At 35.5% G+C, this 16194-nt stretch overlaps 1 protein-coding gene and 1 long non-coding RNA gene across 2 annotated transcripts in view; one reads left to right on the top strand and one right to left on the bottom strand.

The window, feature by feature from the left end:
• LOC124642881 overlaps nt 1-16194 on the top strand; it is a 30362-nt gene continuing 14168 nt past the window's right edge. Inside the window, exons 1-7 of the mRNA XM_047181631.1 lie at nt 1-204; nt 2055-2197; nt 2532-2693; nt 2956-3154; nt 3854-6034; nt 6433-6573; nt 7501-7641. Of these exons, the coding sequence (XP_047037587.1) occupies nt 1-204; nt 2055-2197; nt 2532-2693; nt 2956-3154; nt 3854-6034; nt 6433-6573; nt 7501-7641 (3171 nt within the window). The remainder of the gene's footprint in view (nt 205-2054; nt 2198-2531; nt 2694-2955; nt 3155-3853; nt 6035-6432; nt 6574-7500; nt 7642-16194) is intronic.
• Nucleotides 8665-8985, bottom strand: LOC124643010. The gene is made up of 2 exons (XR_006985856.1): nt 8921-8985; nt 8665-8803 (listed from the first exon to the last, which is right to left on the bottom strand). It is a non-coding gene; the product is annotated as an uncharacterized LOC124643010 (long non-coding RNA).

Genomic DNA, 16194 nt, shown 5'->3' with positions numbered 1-16194 from the left:
ATGCCGATTAGAAGGAGTGAGGCATACGATGACCCTTTGAAACAGAAGTCTCATGAGAAATTACCAGTTCCGGGGAAAATATCTGAAGCCAAGTCTGTCTCCCTGCAAGAGCCGGGTATACAATGGAGCAACCTGATATTTCTGCCATTCCATCCAATTTTCGAGATGTTCATCGTGTTCGGCGTTTGTATAAAAGTCATCTTGGTAAGTTGAAATTAAAAATATTTATTGCTCGTCGAGGTGTTCTATATGTTTAATGAACAATATAAGTACAACCTGTACTAATCGGGCTTTTCAGGCGTTACAAATAAAATATGGGGTTTTATAAAACTTAAAGTTCATAGACAGTTTCTTTTTAACTTATATAATCCACTAACTACCATGTATTGTAATAGGTAGTAGCGTTTGATGGTTTAAAGCCCCCAGTACACATTGGCCTGTGTTGGGCCAAGCTTTGCAATGCACAAATGTAGGCCACGATCAAATGGTGTTTACACATTGGCGCATGGCTCATTGCTGCCTGGCAAACCACTTGCGATGGACGTCGAAGTAATTAAGGCTGCGGATATTTATTTGTATACTACATTACTATATTTACCTATATTACTATATTTATATTATACTACACTACTATATTTATTTTTACACGCAATACAAACGTGTATACTATCCTCAGCGGCCGGTGACGAACTAAACATTGGCCGAACGTGTAAACACCACAGGCCACGCTGGGCCATGATTCCTTTGATGTGTGCCCAAAAAACCGACAACTCGCCGAATGCGCCAACCTTGACAAATGTCCGCCAACATGCACCAATGCCCCGTACAATACACGCCATTGGTGATGGCGTGTATTGGCTACGCTTGGGCCAATGTGTACTGGGGGCTTAAGAACCTGTTCGCTTTGTTTAGCACGCTTTTATTAGGTCGACCTATGTGTAACTACGTTATGGAATTATCATCTTCCAATAGTAGCATCATGAAAATTGCAGCTATAGTGTGTGGCTCTATGCCGCGCATGTAGTTTGTCATCTTGTTTGTCAGAAGCGCCGCAAGAGGGCGCGGAGTCTTAAGGGACGCGGCATCGCGCGGCCGCGCACGCCGCCACGCCAGGGGCCCGATTCTCCTAAGTTAATAATGTCAAAATCGAATAGAAATCGAATCGCAATATGATCGCAATAGCCGGGGCCCGATTCTCCTAAGTTAATAATGTCAAAATCGAGTAGAAATCGAATCGCAATATGATCGCAATAGCAGTTTTAACCATATCGGGCATTCTGCTACTAATAAAAGAGCAATCGTATTCGATTGACATTTGATTGGTGTGCGATTGGTCTGCTATTTTAGTGATTTTGGTCCATACGGTAGTTTGCTGTACAATCATTTTGCAATCGTGAATCATTTGCAGACAAAATGATTCATTATTGAATGTCAGAAAAGGATAAAAACGTTTATTTCAAAGAAAAAATAGCGGAATGCCACATACGCTTCAATCGTAATCGAGTCGGGATCGGATCTCAGTCGAATCGAGTCGAACGTGAATCGTATGACGCTCAAGTAAAATTAGGAGAATCGGGGCCCAGTACTGCTTGTGCCACGCGAGTGTTTTGTGCGTCGGGTCGGGTGCGCCTCGATCTAGTCTCGTCACGTAGTTGAATACACGGCTCGCCATATTGTTTCAACTTAGGGTTTAGTTAGTTTGTAAAGTTCTTAGTTGTTGTCCAACTATGTAACTGTTCATGTTATTCCCGTGTTTCTTTTCAGCAAACGTAACTCAAACAGTCTTTATTGGTTCAAATAGCCTCCCAACACTATATTTACCGCTGTATGCAAAAAAGCTATATGTAGTTCTGGTGACAATACAATATTATGGCACTGTCGAACGGATCAGGCAATGGAGTCAGAATATATGAACTGGAACTTCTTGATGGAACATCATATCATAGCTGTGTTGGGACTTGTTAGAAAAGTCTAGTTATGATTTTTGAGTGCATCTACAAAAGCATGTTGTTCTAGTGTTTTTTAAACTATTATTTTATAATTTTTGTTCGCAGGGTCCAATACAAGCGGTATATCCAATAGTGTACTGTAGTGAGCTCATGGAGAAACATTCGTTTTTGACGTTTATCAAATATTTTTATCTGTACTTTTGTGATTCACTTTATGGTATCGACACGTTTCTACATATTGTGCATAGGTAATAATCTATACTAATATAATATGAAAGAAACATTTTTTGTTTGTTGGTTTGTTTATACGCAAGGGAAAACGGCTAGTTAGGTATATATATACTTATTATACGACCATATGTTATGGTTTAGGATAAAATAAACGAATGTGTTGCATCTGGAAACAAAGTTTTATTCTGTTAATTTCAAGTTTTATTAAACAAAACATCTACATAGTATGAAGGTACGTACTACTATGTACACTACGTTACCTGCAAACGAAGAAACGACATTCAAGGTTTATTTTTCCACCAATTCTTTCAGAACTTTATAAGATTTATTTATTTCGTTTTTCATTCCCAGACAAGTGACGGACAAAGCAATGCGGCGCCAACATCTGCCCAAATCAGCCGGATTACTGCTAATAGATTTAATCTCATTGATTCCGATGTTTCACCTGGCATCTGAAAGTTGTCCTCCTGTTCGATTATGGCCAAATATACTAGCATTCAATGAATATCTAGTGTAAGTACCATGTTCATAGAATAATGTGGTCAGATATGCGACACCTCGGTTCAATTAGCAGACTTTTAGGTCATGGCTTGGTGCATTCATGCTCTAACTGCAGATTTAAGCTGCCCGTCCACGTCCGATAAGCAGTCACCGATTTTAGTAGGTAAAAGAAAAATAGATTACATTGATCGCTGATAGAAACTGGTTCACAGTCTTGCCAAGATTAAATTGGTAAACCATAAACCTGTTTAAGTAAAATCTTTCTTCTTTACAGCATTTATAGGATTGGATTTTATTTCTCTTTGATTACTACACATTCATATAAAAATCTCCTGTCGGGTTACACAATCGTTTTGCTGATGACTTTGAACTGTGTAACTTGTTTTTGGTTGTTGTTAACTGCAGAAGGTTTATGTGACAATTGCAACATTCCAGGAAAGTATTATGATTGGCGAGATTTTATCAAACATAAGGTACTTACTTTAATGTGGATTTTTATAAATTAATTACGATTCCTAGCCAATGAAATGTTTGATTCGTTATCCGTGACTGTCAATAATGTCCTACTTCCGAAATATTGCAATAATATTAATATTTTGAATAAGAAGAAGAGCTCTTGGCTAAGTTAAAGGATCAATCGATTATAAGGTTAAGCGAAGCTTATGTCGCGGTCGGTCCGTTAATGGGTGACCATCGTGATATAACGAGTTCTTCCGAAACACGGATGGTAACATCTTTGACAGTCGTTAAGGGTAGTCAGAAGCCAATATGTCTCACGACCAATCATACCTAGGAGTATTGGGTTGCCTGGGTAACTGGGTTGAGGAAGTCAGATAGGCCAGATAAGCATCTTGTAAAACACTGGTACTCAGCTCACAGCTGCATCTGGTTAGACTGAAAGCGGACCACAACGTTGTTGGGAAAAGGCCAGGCAGATAATTATTTTTAATTAAAGAAAACGTAACAGTGTAATAACCCACCTTTGACAGTCCTGTCAGCTGTCACCGTCCCGTGTGCCCGTCTACCCTCGCTGATTACGCCCCGCTCCCTTCGTGCACCATGGGAGTGTCCCTAAGGAGCTTGCTTGTTTATTATTTATTACTAGCCTATAATGTCCCACTGCTGTGCAAAAGCCTCCTCAATTCAATTCTAAATAATGTTTTTTTTTTCAGCTCAATGAAACTGATGAGGGATATGGTACCTACATATATGCATTTAGTTTTGTATTTTCTTTTACTGAGAATAGCTTTTATTCCGATGAAATCGTACCTACTACAATGACAGAATTTTATATTTGCTGCCTATTTGCCATCATTTGTTATATATGTAACCATTTCCTATTAACACCAAAATTCTTTGCTGAAGCTTTGATGAGACTTCGTTGGATTTGTACCCGATATCCAATCACACAAAAAATTATTGAAGACACTAAGAGAAGAAATGTATCGAAAAATGCTCATAAAAAAGTGGAAGAATATTATGTAACGATTTGGAGAAAGCAAAAAGGAATTCATGAAATGCCTAGTATTTATGACGAAGAAATACCACGACATTTAAGACTAGAAATTAAACAAGATTTACTTTGGCCAATATTTTACCACAGTCCTACCTTACGGAAGACATCCTTAGCTATACGGCGATGGCTGAGTGACTTTATAATCATATCATATAAGATGCCAGGGGAAAGATTTTTTACAGGTGCTGATTCTTCGGGTACTTTGTATTACTTAAAGTCAGGCATAGTTGAGCTCCTGTCAACAGATGACGGAACTACCCCGATACTGTCTGTAACCAGTGGTACAATATTCGGAGACACTAATTTCTATACACCTAATAACAATAGAAAAGTAATTACACGATGCTTAACATTTTGTGAAATATATTATGTGAAACGAAGTCTTTTTATAAGAGCACTACATAGATACCCTTCGGATCGAAATATTATCATGCGGGCAACTCGTGCTCGCCTTGAACATGCAAAAAAGCTGTATTCTTGTAAAGCCCTGATAAGGGGCATCGATAGAAATGAAGACGAAGGTATTGCATGGATCAAAAGGCGTTGGTGGGAAATACACGATGTGGTTCAAAAGTGGTCCAGACAAAGCGGGAAGACTAAAGAGCAGGTCAGATGTGATTTGCCTCGAGAAGAATCTATATACCACTGCGCCAAATATATCGGACAACTGGTGCTGTGCGCCCCGTCAGAGCTTCAGACACAATCCATGTTCACTAGATACTCGTTCCCGTGGATATTAAATCCGATCTCTAATTTTGGTCACGCGTGGTATAGAATTGTGGCAATCACTGTGCTATTAGTCTTGTGTACATTTCCACCGAATCTAGTTAAACCTGTGTTGCCCGTGTGGTTTGTTTATTTCACATTTTATTCAGACACCGTTTATATTCTAGATATAGGGGTGTCTCTTTTCACCGCCGTAGATAAACTAGACATGTCTACAGACGGTTTTGCAACAGTAATGTTTGAACGATTCAAGACTTTTACCTTTCTGCTTGATGTAATCTCAACGCTTTGGTTTGAAGATATATTCTCTATAGCTGGAACATCTGAAGCAATGTACAATACTCTTCAGTTCAACCGATTGCTAAAATGTTACGTCCTATTTCGAGGTGTTTATTTGAATTGGGATTTAATAATTAAAAATCCGTTCGTGGTTTTGTGCCGAAAACTTATACTAACCTATTTCACTATTCAAATGGTGTGCAGTCACATAATTTTGGATATGTCAAACTACATGACGTTAAATATGAAGTATTTTTTCGGAGAAATAATGTGTATTAGGACAGTAAAATCTGACTGTCGCGCAATTCACCCTGTGGTCGGAGTCCTTGTTGCATGGGAATTCGAATGGGTGTTCTGTGAATTCTCTCCGGAAAATCTTCCAGATATGTATGTGGGAATGTTTGTCACCTTTATGAATTATGTTTTATTCATTTTCACTAAAGGAAATTTTGTATCATACATGTATTTAAAATATCGATGCGCTCAGCACTATCAGATATTTGTTTCAAATCTGAAGAAGTATTACGAACATTATAAAATACATTTAGACTTGTTGAAGAGACTTGACAGATATTTCATATGTCATTGGAAGTACTACCAGGGCGCGGACGTAATGTACTCGAACTCTTTAAAAGACGAACCGACGGAGGTGTACTGGAAGGCGCAAGGCGAGGTGGCTCAGACAGTGATCGGAGAGTCGGGTGCATTCACGCACGCTGACCCCGCGCTCATCAGGGAGTTAGCTTGCGAAGCTAAGTTTTTGGTGCTGCCGAAACTCACAAACTTAGTCATGTTTGGAATTCCATGTAAGAATGTTACTTGGATTGTGCAGGTGAGAATTATTTTTCTTTACGTACGGTTTTCCCCGAACTCAATGCAGCTCGCAACTTAGTTCCGAGTACAAGGACTCATGTGTCTCATTCTGCACTACCACCGTAATACCCTAAAATAGGTTCAGCACAGCGACTCCCTTGTTGTTTTGTGGCGCCAAAAAATTTGGCAGGAGCTATAATATTGCTATATTGTGTGTGCCACGTATTTTGTCATTCTTTATTATGTTGCTCGTATCTTGTTAACTATTCTTATTGTATCATTGAAACTGTACTGTGCAAACCACAGGTAAACGAAAGAAATTGCTAGTATGATCAATTTATTGGTAAAAGACAGATTCGAGTAGGTTGACCTATTGACGTCTGTAATGTTGAAGTTGCAATAATTTTGTAATTTCAGGGTTATGTAAAATCGGAGCATTATGATGAGACTGGCGAACTGCTGATTACGTATTATGGTCCCGGCAACATGCTGGCTATTAGTTCAGTGTTCTTCGGCCGAGTGTCGCTAAGCACCTATAGTACATACACTGATTGCGAGGTATGTGGAGAACAAAATCACCAACGAAGATGTCATAACGCAAAATCTCCTAAGAAGGTAGTGCTCCAGAATGCTAGTGTTCGCGGGATGAGGAACGTTACTACCTCCGACCTTACACGCTTTCTAGGGAAGCCGCGAGCCCATTAGTTCCAAAATAAAATCACCAATCAATAGAGACCAATCTTTGACAGTTTTGGCAGATTAGTTTTGAGTTTGATTTTCGCAAACCAAAATGTAAACGGTATACCTTTTGTGCGTTGGTAAGACTGTCATCATCAGTCCTTTTATTGTCCTGCTGGGCTCGGGCAGGCGTGGTCTGATCAAGAAAAGGAACGAGTTGACTCGCGATTTCGGACAGGAAAATCCATGTATCCTCAAGATTTTCTTTCACCTTTACTTACACACAACTGTCGAGCGACATATAAAAACAGGTAATTTGTGTCGGCTCTCGCTAGGACCGTAGAAGGACATAAATAGTAAAATTGAACTCCCTAATAACGCAACAAATGATACATATATTTGCATAGTCTGATAACGAACCTATCCGAAACTGTAAATATATTAAGTGTGATATTAAATTATCGCTCATTTCTTAGACCCCGGAAGTTAGCGCATCGAGATTGCTTGATTGTTTTGTTATCGGTTGCTTATTCGTCCCGTAATTTAGCAACAGCGATTGTTAGGATCTTATTATTATTTTTGTATCTTTTTCACATGAAAATAAAATACCAAGATATGTACTTGTAAGCAATACCCTCCTGCTAGCGGTTGCTACAACTGCCTAATATGTACCTTTAGAAAGTATGTACATTATGATTCAGTAAATTTCGCTTCAGACTACCCGTAAAGACTGACATAATTGTCACAATCTAATGTAGCTTAATTATCCAAATAAGAATTTAATTTGGTTTATCATGTTGTCTTCAGGCCATATTCATACCTATCCACCGGTTCTTTGAAATCTATAAGCGCTATAAAATTGAATACGAATTCTTGCAAGTTTGTACAACGGAATTTGGAAGACAGTTCGATGAAATGTTTAAAAAATGTATACTGAAACATAGAGATGTGAGTATACACACAGTTTACACATATTAAAAGCTTTTTACTAAAGGGTGAATTTCCCGGGACCAAAAATTGCGTGGCATCGATGAAATCGGTACTAAAAATCATTGTTATAATATTATTATATTTTTTTCTAAGTAGGTGAAATAGTAATCTATGTGTAGCACTAAATATTTTGTTAATAGGATTAATTGGTTCTCCAAAAAAAAAATTAATCCTCAAAATCTTTCATTGCCGTGTTTGTGCACACGTCACCTTGATGTGTACTAGACCTTATTGATAAAAATGTATTATAGTCGCCGCCAGATAAGAATAAAATAAAGGTCATTGACACCCGTCTACCAAGATATCCCAATATTTCAAATCAGTACGAAAAAATGTAGGGAATGTGTCGTTAACACGATAATTACGGGATATCGTGGTAAAGGGGCGTGTTCGTATCAGGAATCATAAACCTTTTATTCAGCCGTATTTATTTTGGAATGTTATTAGGTACTCAATTAAACTCAAATCAAACTCTCATCATTTGTTTTAAATAGGTACAAGACTACAAGCAAAACGATTATTTTATCATACTGATTCTAAAGTCTACTTAAAAAAAATACAATTTTAAAAAATATTTTTTTATTGGAGTATTCAGAATCAGTGTCCGTACTACTCATTGACATATAACTATAGGGACAGGAAATGTCACGAAAAAAACCTGCACACCTACAGTCTGCAGTAGTAACTAAAATGGCTGCCATTACTAGGGTTGTACCACTACCGGATTCAACAAATATCGATATTGTATTCTAGTTAGAAGTACGTACGAGTCTTACTGGGTGCATAAAAATAACCTAGTATAAATAATTTCTTCGTCATAGAACTAACTATCACATTAACTTCACTGATACTAATAACCTCAACAACATCAACCAAATGGGAGGAGTCATTTCTTCACCTTTGAAAAAAAAAAAAAACACAGGCAAAGTAATTATTTATTATTTCAAATAGCCCTATGAAAGTTCTTTCACGTCAGACTAGTTGCAGGGTGCCAAAGATTCGGTCTTATGAAGAAGAATCCGCAAGAAACGCCATAAGTAGATACTGTCTTAAAAAAAATACAATAATTTACAATCGTTTTCAAGCTATTCAACGACTCCTGGGGGCCTTCTTTGGGTGTCTGAAAAAAAAAATATTCCTTTAATAACGATTGAACGGAGAGATATACTGTACTAATAATGTAATTACATAGGATTTGTCTAACAAAAAAAAAAAAAAAAACTATCTTAAGACTTACCAAAAATAATGTGGGAACAGAGTTGTCACGTAATCTTAAGATATCCAGTGTTCTATTAAAACAACTATCTTCAAAGTGAAGCGAACAGACAAACCAATATTTATGTCTGGGATTAATATTTTCCTCACCAATAGCTTCTAACCATTTTGTCCTTAAATCATTTCGTATAGGAAACCTGCAAAAAATGTTTTTTTAATTAAAGAACATCAAAACTTGAACTTATCTATACTTTGATTATTTGTTTGGATTGAATAGGCTCCCAAACAAGTTGACCGATTTGAAAGCTACACTTTACCCGGTGGGCATAGGCTATTACTGTTCGGGTACGGAATTAGATCCATCGGAACGCGAGTAATACCGCGATGAAAAGATAGTACTTAAGTAAATAACAAAATAGAGATGTTCTATTCAACATAATACACAACTCTGAGGGCTCAGTGTCTTAGGAACAGTAACTTCTGTTGTTAAAATTAGTAAAAGCTGAATTATAAAAGTGGATATTATATCGATACAGTTATGACAACTGTACAGCACTATGCCAATATGATATGTTATTGTAAACAACATTTATTTCTAAATATAGCTTTTTATACAGAAATAAACTTAAATATTAGTACTTTCACCATCAATTCATGTTTCCGTAACATATTTTTTATCCAATGTGAATTAGTTTATGTAGAATCTAGCAAAAACTGGTTACTAACCTGTGTAAAGACAATCCAGCTTGATTTTTGTGCTTACTTGCACCACACTTCACGATACAACACGTAGGCATACTCGTTGATAAATTCACTATTGAAATAGTAAAGTCTTAAAAGTAAACACGAGTGATTTTCTATAAAATAGCAAAAATAAGTCACGAAGAGCACCTATTTGACAGCACAACTACCATGACATATGTACCAGATATGGCACGCACCTACAAACAGGAGGATATCAAAAATAAATGTCACCATTTCACGCAACCACAAAAATATTGTTGTCCCTGTTTTCAAATATAATTATCTGCTTAGAAAGAGTGAGAGAGAACTATGTTGCATAGTTTGTTTCATATTTCGCCCATATTTATATAACTATAGATACGTCAATAACAACACGGCGTCTCCTTATAATTCTAAGCTCGATGGTACTACTCGAGAAACTTTCACTTTCTGAAGTGTCTGTTACATTTATGATAAAACGGTCGTATGTTTTATCTATTTGATGATCAAGTCCATTCATTTTAATTTCTTCTTTTTTGACGTGCTCGACACAATTTTTCCATTTTTCAGGCGATATTTGGTTTAAAGCTTCATCAAATAATTGTTTGACGTCATTTAGTTTGAATGTAGTATTGTGTCGAGCAAGGTAACCTTTCGTGTCCGCCCATATGAGTTCAATGGGGTTGAGCTCGCAATGATAGGGTGGTAAGCGTAATATTGTTACTCCTTTATCTTTCGCCATTTCGTCAACTGCATATTTTTTATATAGGTACATTTTTCATTGAATTAACTTTTTGCATCAAATGCGTTTTTGTGTCCTGCTCGTTGATGACGATGTCTTTTTCTTGTAGCCATTCCATTATTTGGTTTTTTCTCCACGATGACGTAGGTATTTTTTCCAATCGTCTGAAAGTCAATGTAAAAATTTTAGAATGGTGAAAAAAAGGAAAAAGCACTAAATATGTTTGTGTTCTATAGGTAAGTTGGAGGTACCTAGAATGATAGCTGGCGTTATCCATAACAACAACGTCATTTGGTTGCAGCTTACTCAATACTTTCGTAAACCATTCTTCAAAATGAACGGCATCCATGGCTTCGTGATAGTCACCAGTCTTTTTACAGACAAAGACCCATTGACAATCGTCCAAAAAACCATTTTCATTGCCAATATGAACGACAATAAGTCTGCTGCCCTTTCCTGTTGGGTTTTTGGCGCCAGTCGATAGTCCCTCCAGAAATGCTTGGCGTGATAATGAAACCGTAGTATCGCCCCAAGCTTTCGCAACAGAATGACCTAAAACAAATACGGATAAATAAATAAACCAAAATACAATGAAACAAATTGTAAGTGCCATTTGTCTAAACTAGTGACTCATAGTATGACAATTGATTTTTACCTGCATTAACCCAAGTTTCATCCAGGTAATAGATATTACGATTTTATATTTTGTTCGCCACAGAATTATTTCGGGACGATCAATTAAGGCACTTTTCCTGTTTCTTTTTTGAAATTTGAATTTTAAATGAACACGCCTTAATGTTGTTTTGCTGAAGTTGGGCAAAGTGTCATCTTCATTTATTTTCTGATGAATTTTATCTATTGTAGGCAGCTCACCATCCATATAAAATTCATGTACCTTTCGCCTTATAGCGTTCTTGTCGAAACTATCCAATTTTTTGATAATATTTATTTTGATTTTAAAAACCCAAAGGGACCACCCTTTGGGTTTTATTTCATGGGTATCTCTGTATTCCCACAAAATTCCGTAAATAGAACTTTTACTAACTCCGGTCATCTCTGCAGTTTTGTTAACCATTGCCATGTTGGAGCGGTATTCATTTTCAGGCCATGTATTTTTGGTGTGTTTAAAAACATTTAGTACGATTGTTTTCTCCCCAACAGATAATATCGTACTTTTTCTCTTTTTAATTGGAGAATGTAATGGTCGCGACGATGATGGACCTAAAAACAAAAAAATAAAATAATAATGCAGTGTAACTGTAAACTACAGTGTTTGAAAATTTGTAAGCAACATGATAACGTAGGTATAGAATAATAGACAGTATAATTATATGCCGTACAGCATAACGACGACAGTCTACAAACATTTTTTTTTTTTTTTTCATTACATTTCAATTCATCTGTATATATAAAAAAGGCGGGTTTGTTAGACCACTTATAACTCGAGATCGGGTAGACCAATTTTCATGGTTTTTGGTTCGTTAGATTCGTCCTCGTCCCGAATAGCAGAATACATCTTTAAAATAATGAAACCACCCACGGGGAACGGGCAGTGCAATAAAATAACTACTAATTAACGTGGATCGTCTTTTACTGGGAATGTATATCAAACTAGATACAATTCCAGTATAAGATGGTCCCCCGATGTAAAGACTTCCTACTCAATACAAGACTAGGTACTTAAGAATAGCTTGATGTATAGACAATTAGGTGTTAGGTAAAATCAAAGATCTCGACAATTGATGTTCGGGACCGGCAAGATCTTTGATTTTACCTATTATACAAACTTATATAATATATGAAACAATAGACTAATGACATTTAAAACGAATTTAACTAACCTGCTTGCGGTTCAACAATTCTCTGTCGTCGCCGTTTTTGAGTTGTTGGTGAATCCATTTTCACTTCTTCACTCATAACAATAATATAATAATGAAAATAAAAGAATACTATTAAACTAAAACACTTAAAAAACAAATAACAGTAACTATCAAAATAATGACACGTGTGAAAACTTTCCAAGTAGGTATGAAGTACGCTCAGTCAAATCCCGCGCGCAAACCAGATTACGTACATTGACAATTATATTCTAGCAATAGACAAGAACATCCATACAAATAATTTACCCGCTTATGTCAGCTTATGTCATTGACATATAACTATAGGGACAGGAAATGTCTATGAAAAAAACGTGCATACCTGCAGCAACTAAAATGGCTGCCATTACTAGGGTTGTACCGCTACCGGATTCAACAAATATCGATATTGTATTCCAGTTAGAAGTACGTACGAGTCTTACTGGGTGCATAAAAATAACGGAGTATAAATAATTTCTTCGTCATAGAACTAACTATCACATTAACTTCACTGATACTAATAACCTCAACAACATCAACCAAATGGGAGGAGTCATTTCAGTAGGGTGATACCTTTAAAAAAAAAACACAGGCAAAGTAATTATTTATTATTTCAAATAGCCCTATGAAAGTTCTTTCACGACAGACTAGTTGCAGGGTGCCAAATATTCGGTCTTATGAAGAAGAATCCGCAAGAAACGCCATAAGTAGATACTCAAGTTTTAAAATCGTTTTCAAGCTATTCATGAGAAAATTATATGCAAATGGAGCTAATTATGTATTAATCGATTGTACAAAACAATTTTAGTGCTAAGAAAAAAATATTTATACAATTCGAAACATATATTCGGTAACTAAGTTCTGAAGCAAATATTGCAACTTGCATTCCGATTTGCTCGTCTGTGCGGAAGCACTGCCGTGCCCGTGGTCGCCGTAGAAGCATCATGTGAAGATAAAAAGGCAAAACATATTATTTTCAATGAAATATGTCTTTAAAATCCTGAATTTCATAATACGCCTTTTTAATCAAAATGTTTTTAACTGCATTTTAAAACTTTTTATCTGTAAAATGAAGGATATATACAACATGCAACGTAATTAACGCACACCCTCAAACAGCCCAATTAGAATATTATGTTATAATCATAACACATACACTGAATTTTTAATTTAACATGTATTGTTATTTACTAAATTAGTTATACCAATTCTTGGAGAACTTTTTGGTCATGCGCCGCTCGACTCGACACAACATAACGAAACTACGGAAAAAGCCGACAATACACGAAGTCTTATTACTTTGAGTTACGGTCTATTTGAATTTGTTTTGACTGTACAAGGTTAATATGACAATAATTTCCGTAGTTTTAATTATTTTTGGGATAAAAAATTACCTATATTAAAAATGATATAAATCGATTCAGTAAACGATTCTGAACAAACTAGTTTCAGGATGTGCGTTAATTAAGTTACATGTTGTATATAAAAACATAAACTATTCCCTAAAAATATACACATATATTCGGAACGCAACTAAAACCGCGAGGAAAAGCTAGTATTTAACTAAAGAACAAAATAAAGATGTTTTATTGAAAATAATACACAACTCTGAGGGCTCAGTGTCTTAGGGACAGTAAGTTCTGATGTTAAAATTTGTAAAAGCAGACTTATTAAGTGGATATTATATCGATACTATTATGACAACTGCACAGCACTATGCCAATATGACATGTTATTGTAAACAACATTTATTTCTAAATATAGGTTTTTATACAGAAATAAACCAAAATATAAGTACTTTCACCATCAATTCATGTTCCCGTAACATATTTTTTATCCAATGTGAATTATTTTATGTAGTTTCTAGCAAAAATAGGTTCCTAACCTGTGTAAAGACAATCCAGCTTGATTTTGGTGCTTCCTAGCACCACACTTCACAATACAACACATAGGCATATTCGTTGATTATTTCACTATTGAAATAGTAAAGTCTTAAAAGTAAACACGAGTGATTTTCTATAAAATAGCAAAAATAAGTCACGAAGAGCACCTATTTGACAGCACAACTACCATGACATATATGGCCAGATATGGCACGCACCTACAAACAGGAGGATTTCAAAAGTAAATGTCACCATTTTACGTAATCACGAAAATATTGTTGTCCCTGTTTTCAAATACACTTATCTGCTTAGAAAGAGTGAGACAGAACTATGTTGCATAGTTTGTTTCATATTTATATAACTATAGATACGTCTATAGCAACACGGCGTCTCCTTATAATTCTAAGCTCGATGGCTTATGTCGACTGTTGACATCTTGTTGACGTATTGTGACATGTAGTCATCCTCATTGATGTTAATTGCAGAAGTGACATAATATTTTCGCTCGTATTTTGCCTACATTCTTCATTACTCAAAAATGTTATATCTAAGTGAATTCAAAATCATGTAATATATCAAAAAGTTTATTTATATCTAAGTGAATGCAAAATAATGTAATATATTTATTAAAACCAGGAACTTATTTTTAGGATTTTTTAATATTATTTACGACGTTTTTTTTCTTAAAAATAATATGTTTCTTAACATATTATTTTTAAGATATTATTTAGATTAGAGATATTTTTTTGTTTATCTTAGACTTGAAATGCACTTCCAGTGTGATGCATGTTTGTTGTTGGATGAAATGAATTTATATCGATGTTTATGAGAGGTATGTCTTATATTTCAGAAAAACATATGTAGAGTTTTTAAGAATGTGGGGAAGCCCGCACCGGGATAAAATATAGCCTATGTGACTCGCAGATAATGTAGCTTTCTAATGGTGAAATAATTATAAAAATGTCCCTGATGATGCGCTGATATATCTTGTAGTGTTTATACAGTAGCGAAATACATACGAGGTCATTTTATTTTTTCTTGAAAGTAAGAACATACCATGACAAAGTGAAGTCTGTTTTCATTGATATTTTACCTACTGCCAGTTTTATGGCACATCTGTTTCTGCACGATTTTCTTAATCCATAATTTTAAGATGGCGGGAAACAAATTAATGCATATTTGTAAAATTTAATAATAAATGAAAAGTATGATATACAAGCGTTGTAATAGCATGAACAGCGTGTAATTTTACTAACTTGACTCTCGAATAGTTTATATGTGTAAGTTTATACCTTGATATGTATTTTCTATTTTATAATTGTCGTTTCATTGACATCCATCTGACGCAGGTGTCAAAATCGCTCTGATTTGCCATTTTGGGCAATGCAAAGTCTGCAGTGCATTTCAGTGTGGCAAGCTTTTTGGTCGGAACGTTCTATCTAGTACGTAGTACATATATATCGATGTTACGTACGAATGACAGTAAACAAAATGGCAGACAGGTAGCGCGCCCCTGACCCACTCTGACGTCACACTCAGGGCCGAGTATAGGGGCATAACCCAAAAAAAAAAACGTTTTTTGTGGTAAGAATTTTAAAATCCGGTTATCTTAATTAATTGTAAATTTCTTTGAATATAAATTAAATTATAATACATAAATACAATAATGGCATGATCTTTAATTGAAATATAGATTAGAAACGTACGTAATTTATAATATTTTAAATTTTATCATTTTTGAAACAATAGCAATAACAATATTTCACTTTACATGTATTTTTGAACGTGAAAAATAATACCACAAATAATGTCTCTAATTTACGTATTTCTTACTTATCCCCTTTTGAAAAGACGTTTTTGGTAAACCGGTACTATGAAACTCGATCGAAACAAAATTACCGACAGTTTTGTATGACGGGCGATGTCTAGCGTAATTTTTATGCAGTTTTTGGTACAGGTCGGAGCAATGACCTTTATTTTTTTCTTATCTGGCGGTGACTTTAGTTATTTATATTAAAACCTACTTTTATTTGATTCGTGAATAGTTCTTGTTACGGAATACATATGTTCAAATATTTAAACAATACAACAA

The sequence above is a fragment of the Helicoverpa zea genome, chromosome 26, assembly GCF_022581195.2.
Source record: "Helicoverpa zea isolate HzStark_Cry1AcR chromosome 26, ilHelZeax1.1, whole genome shotgun sequence".
In the NCBI taxonomy this organism is placed as follows: Eukaryota; Metazoa; Arthropoda; class Insecta; order Lepidoptera; family Noctuidae; genus Helicoverpa; species Helicoverpa zea.
This window is presented reverse-complemented; position numbering and strand designations above follow the sequence as displayed.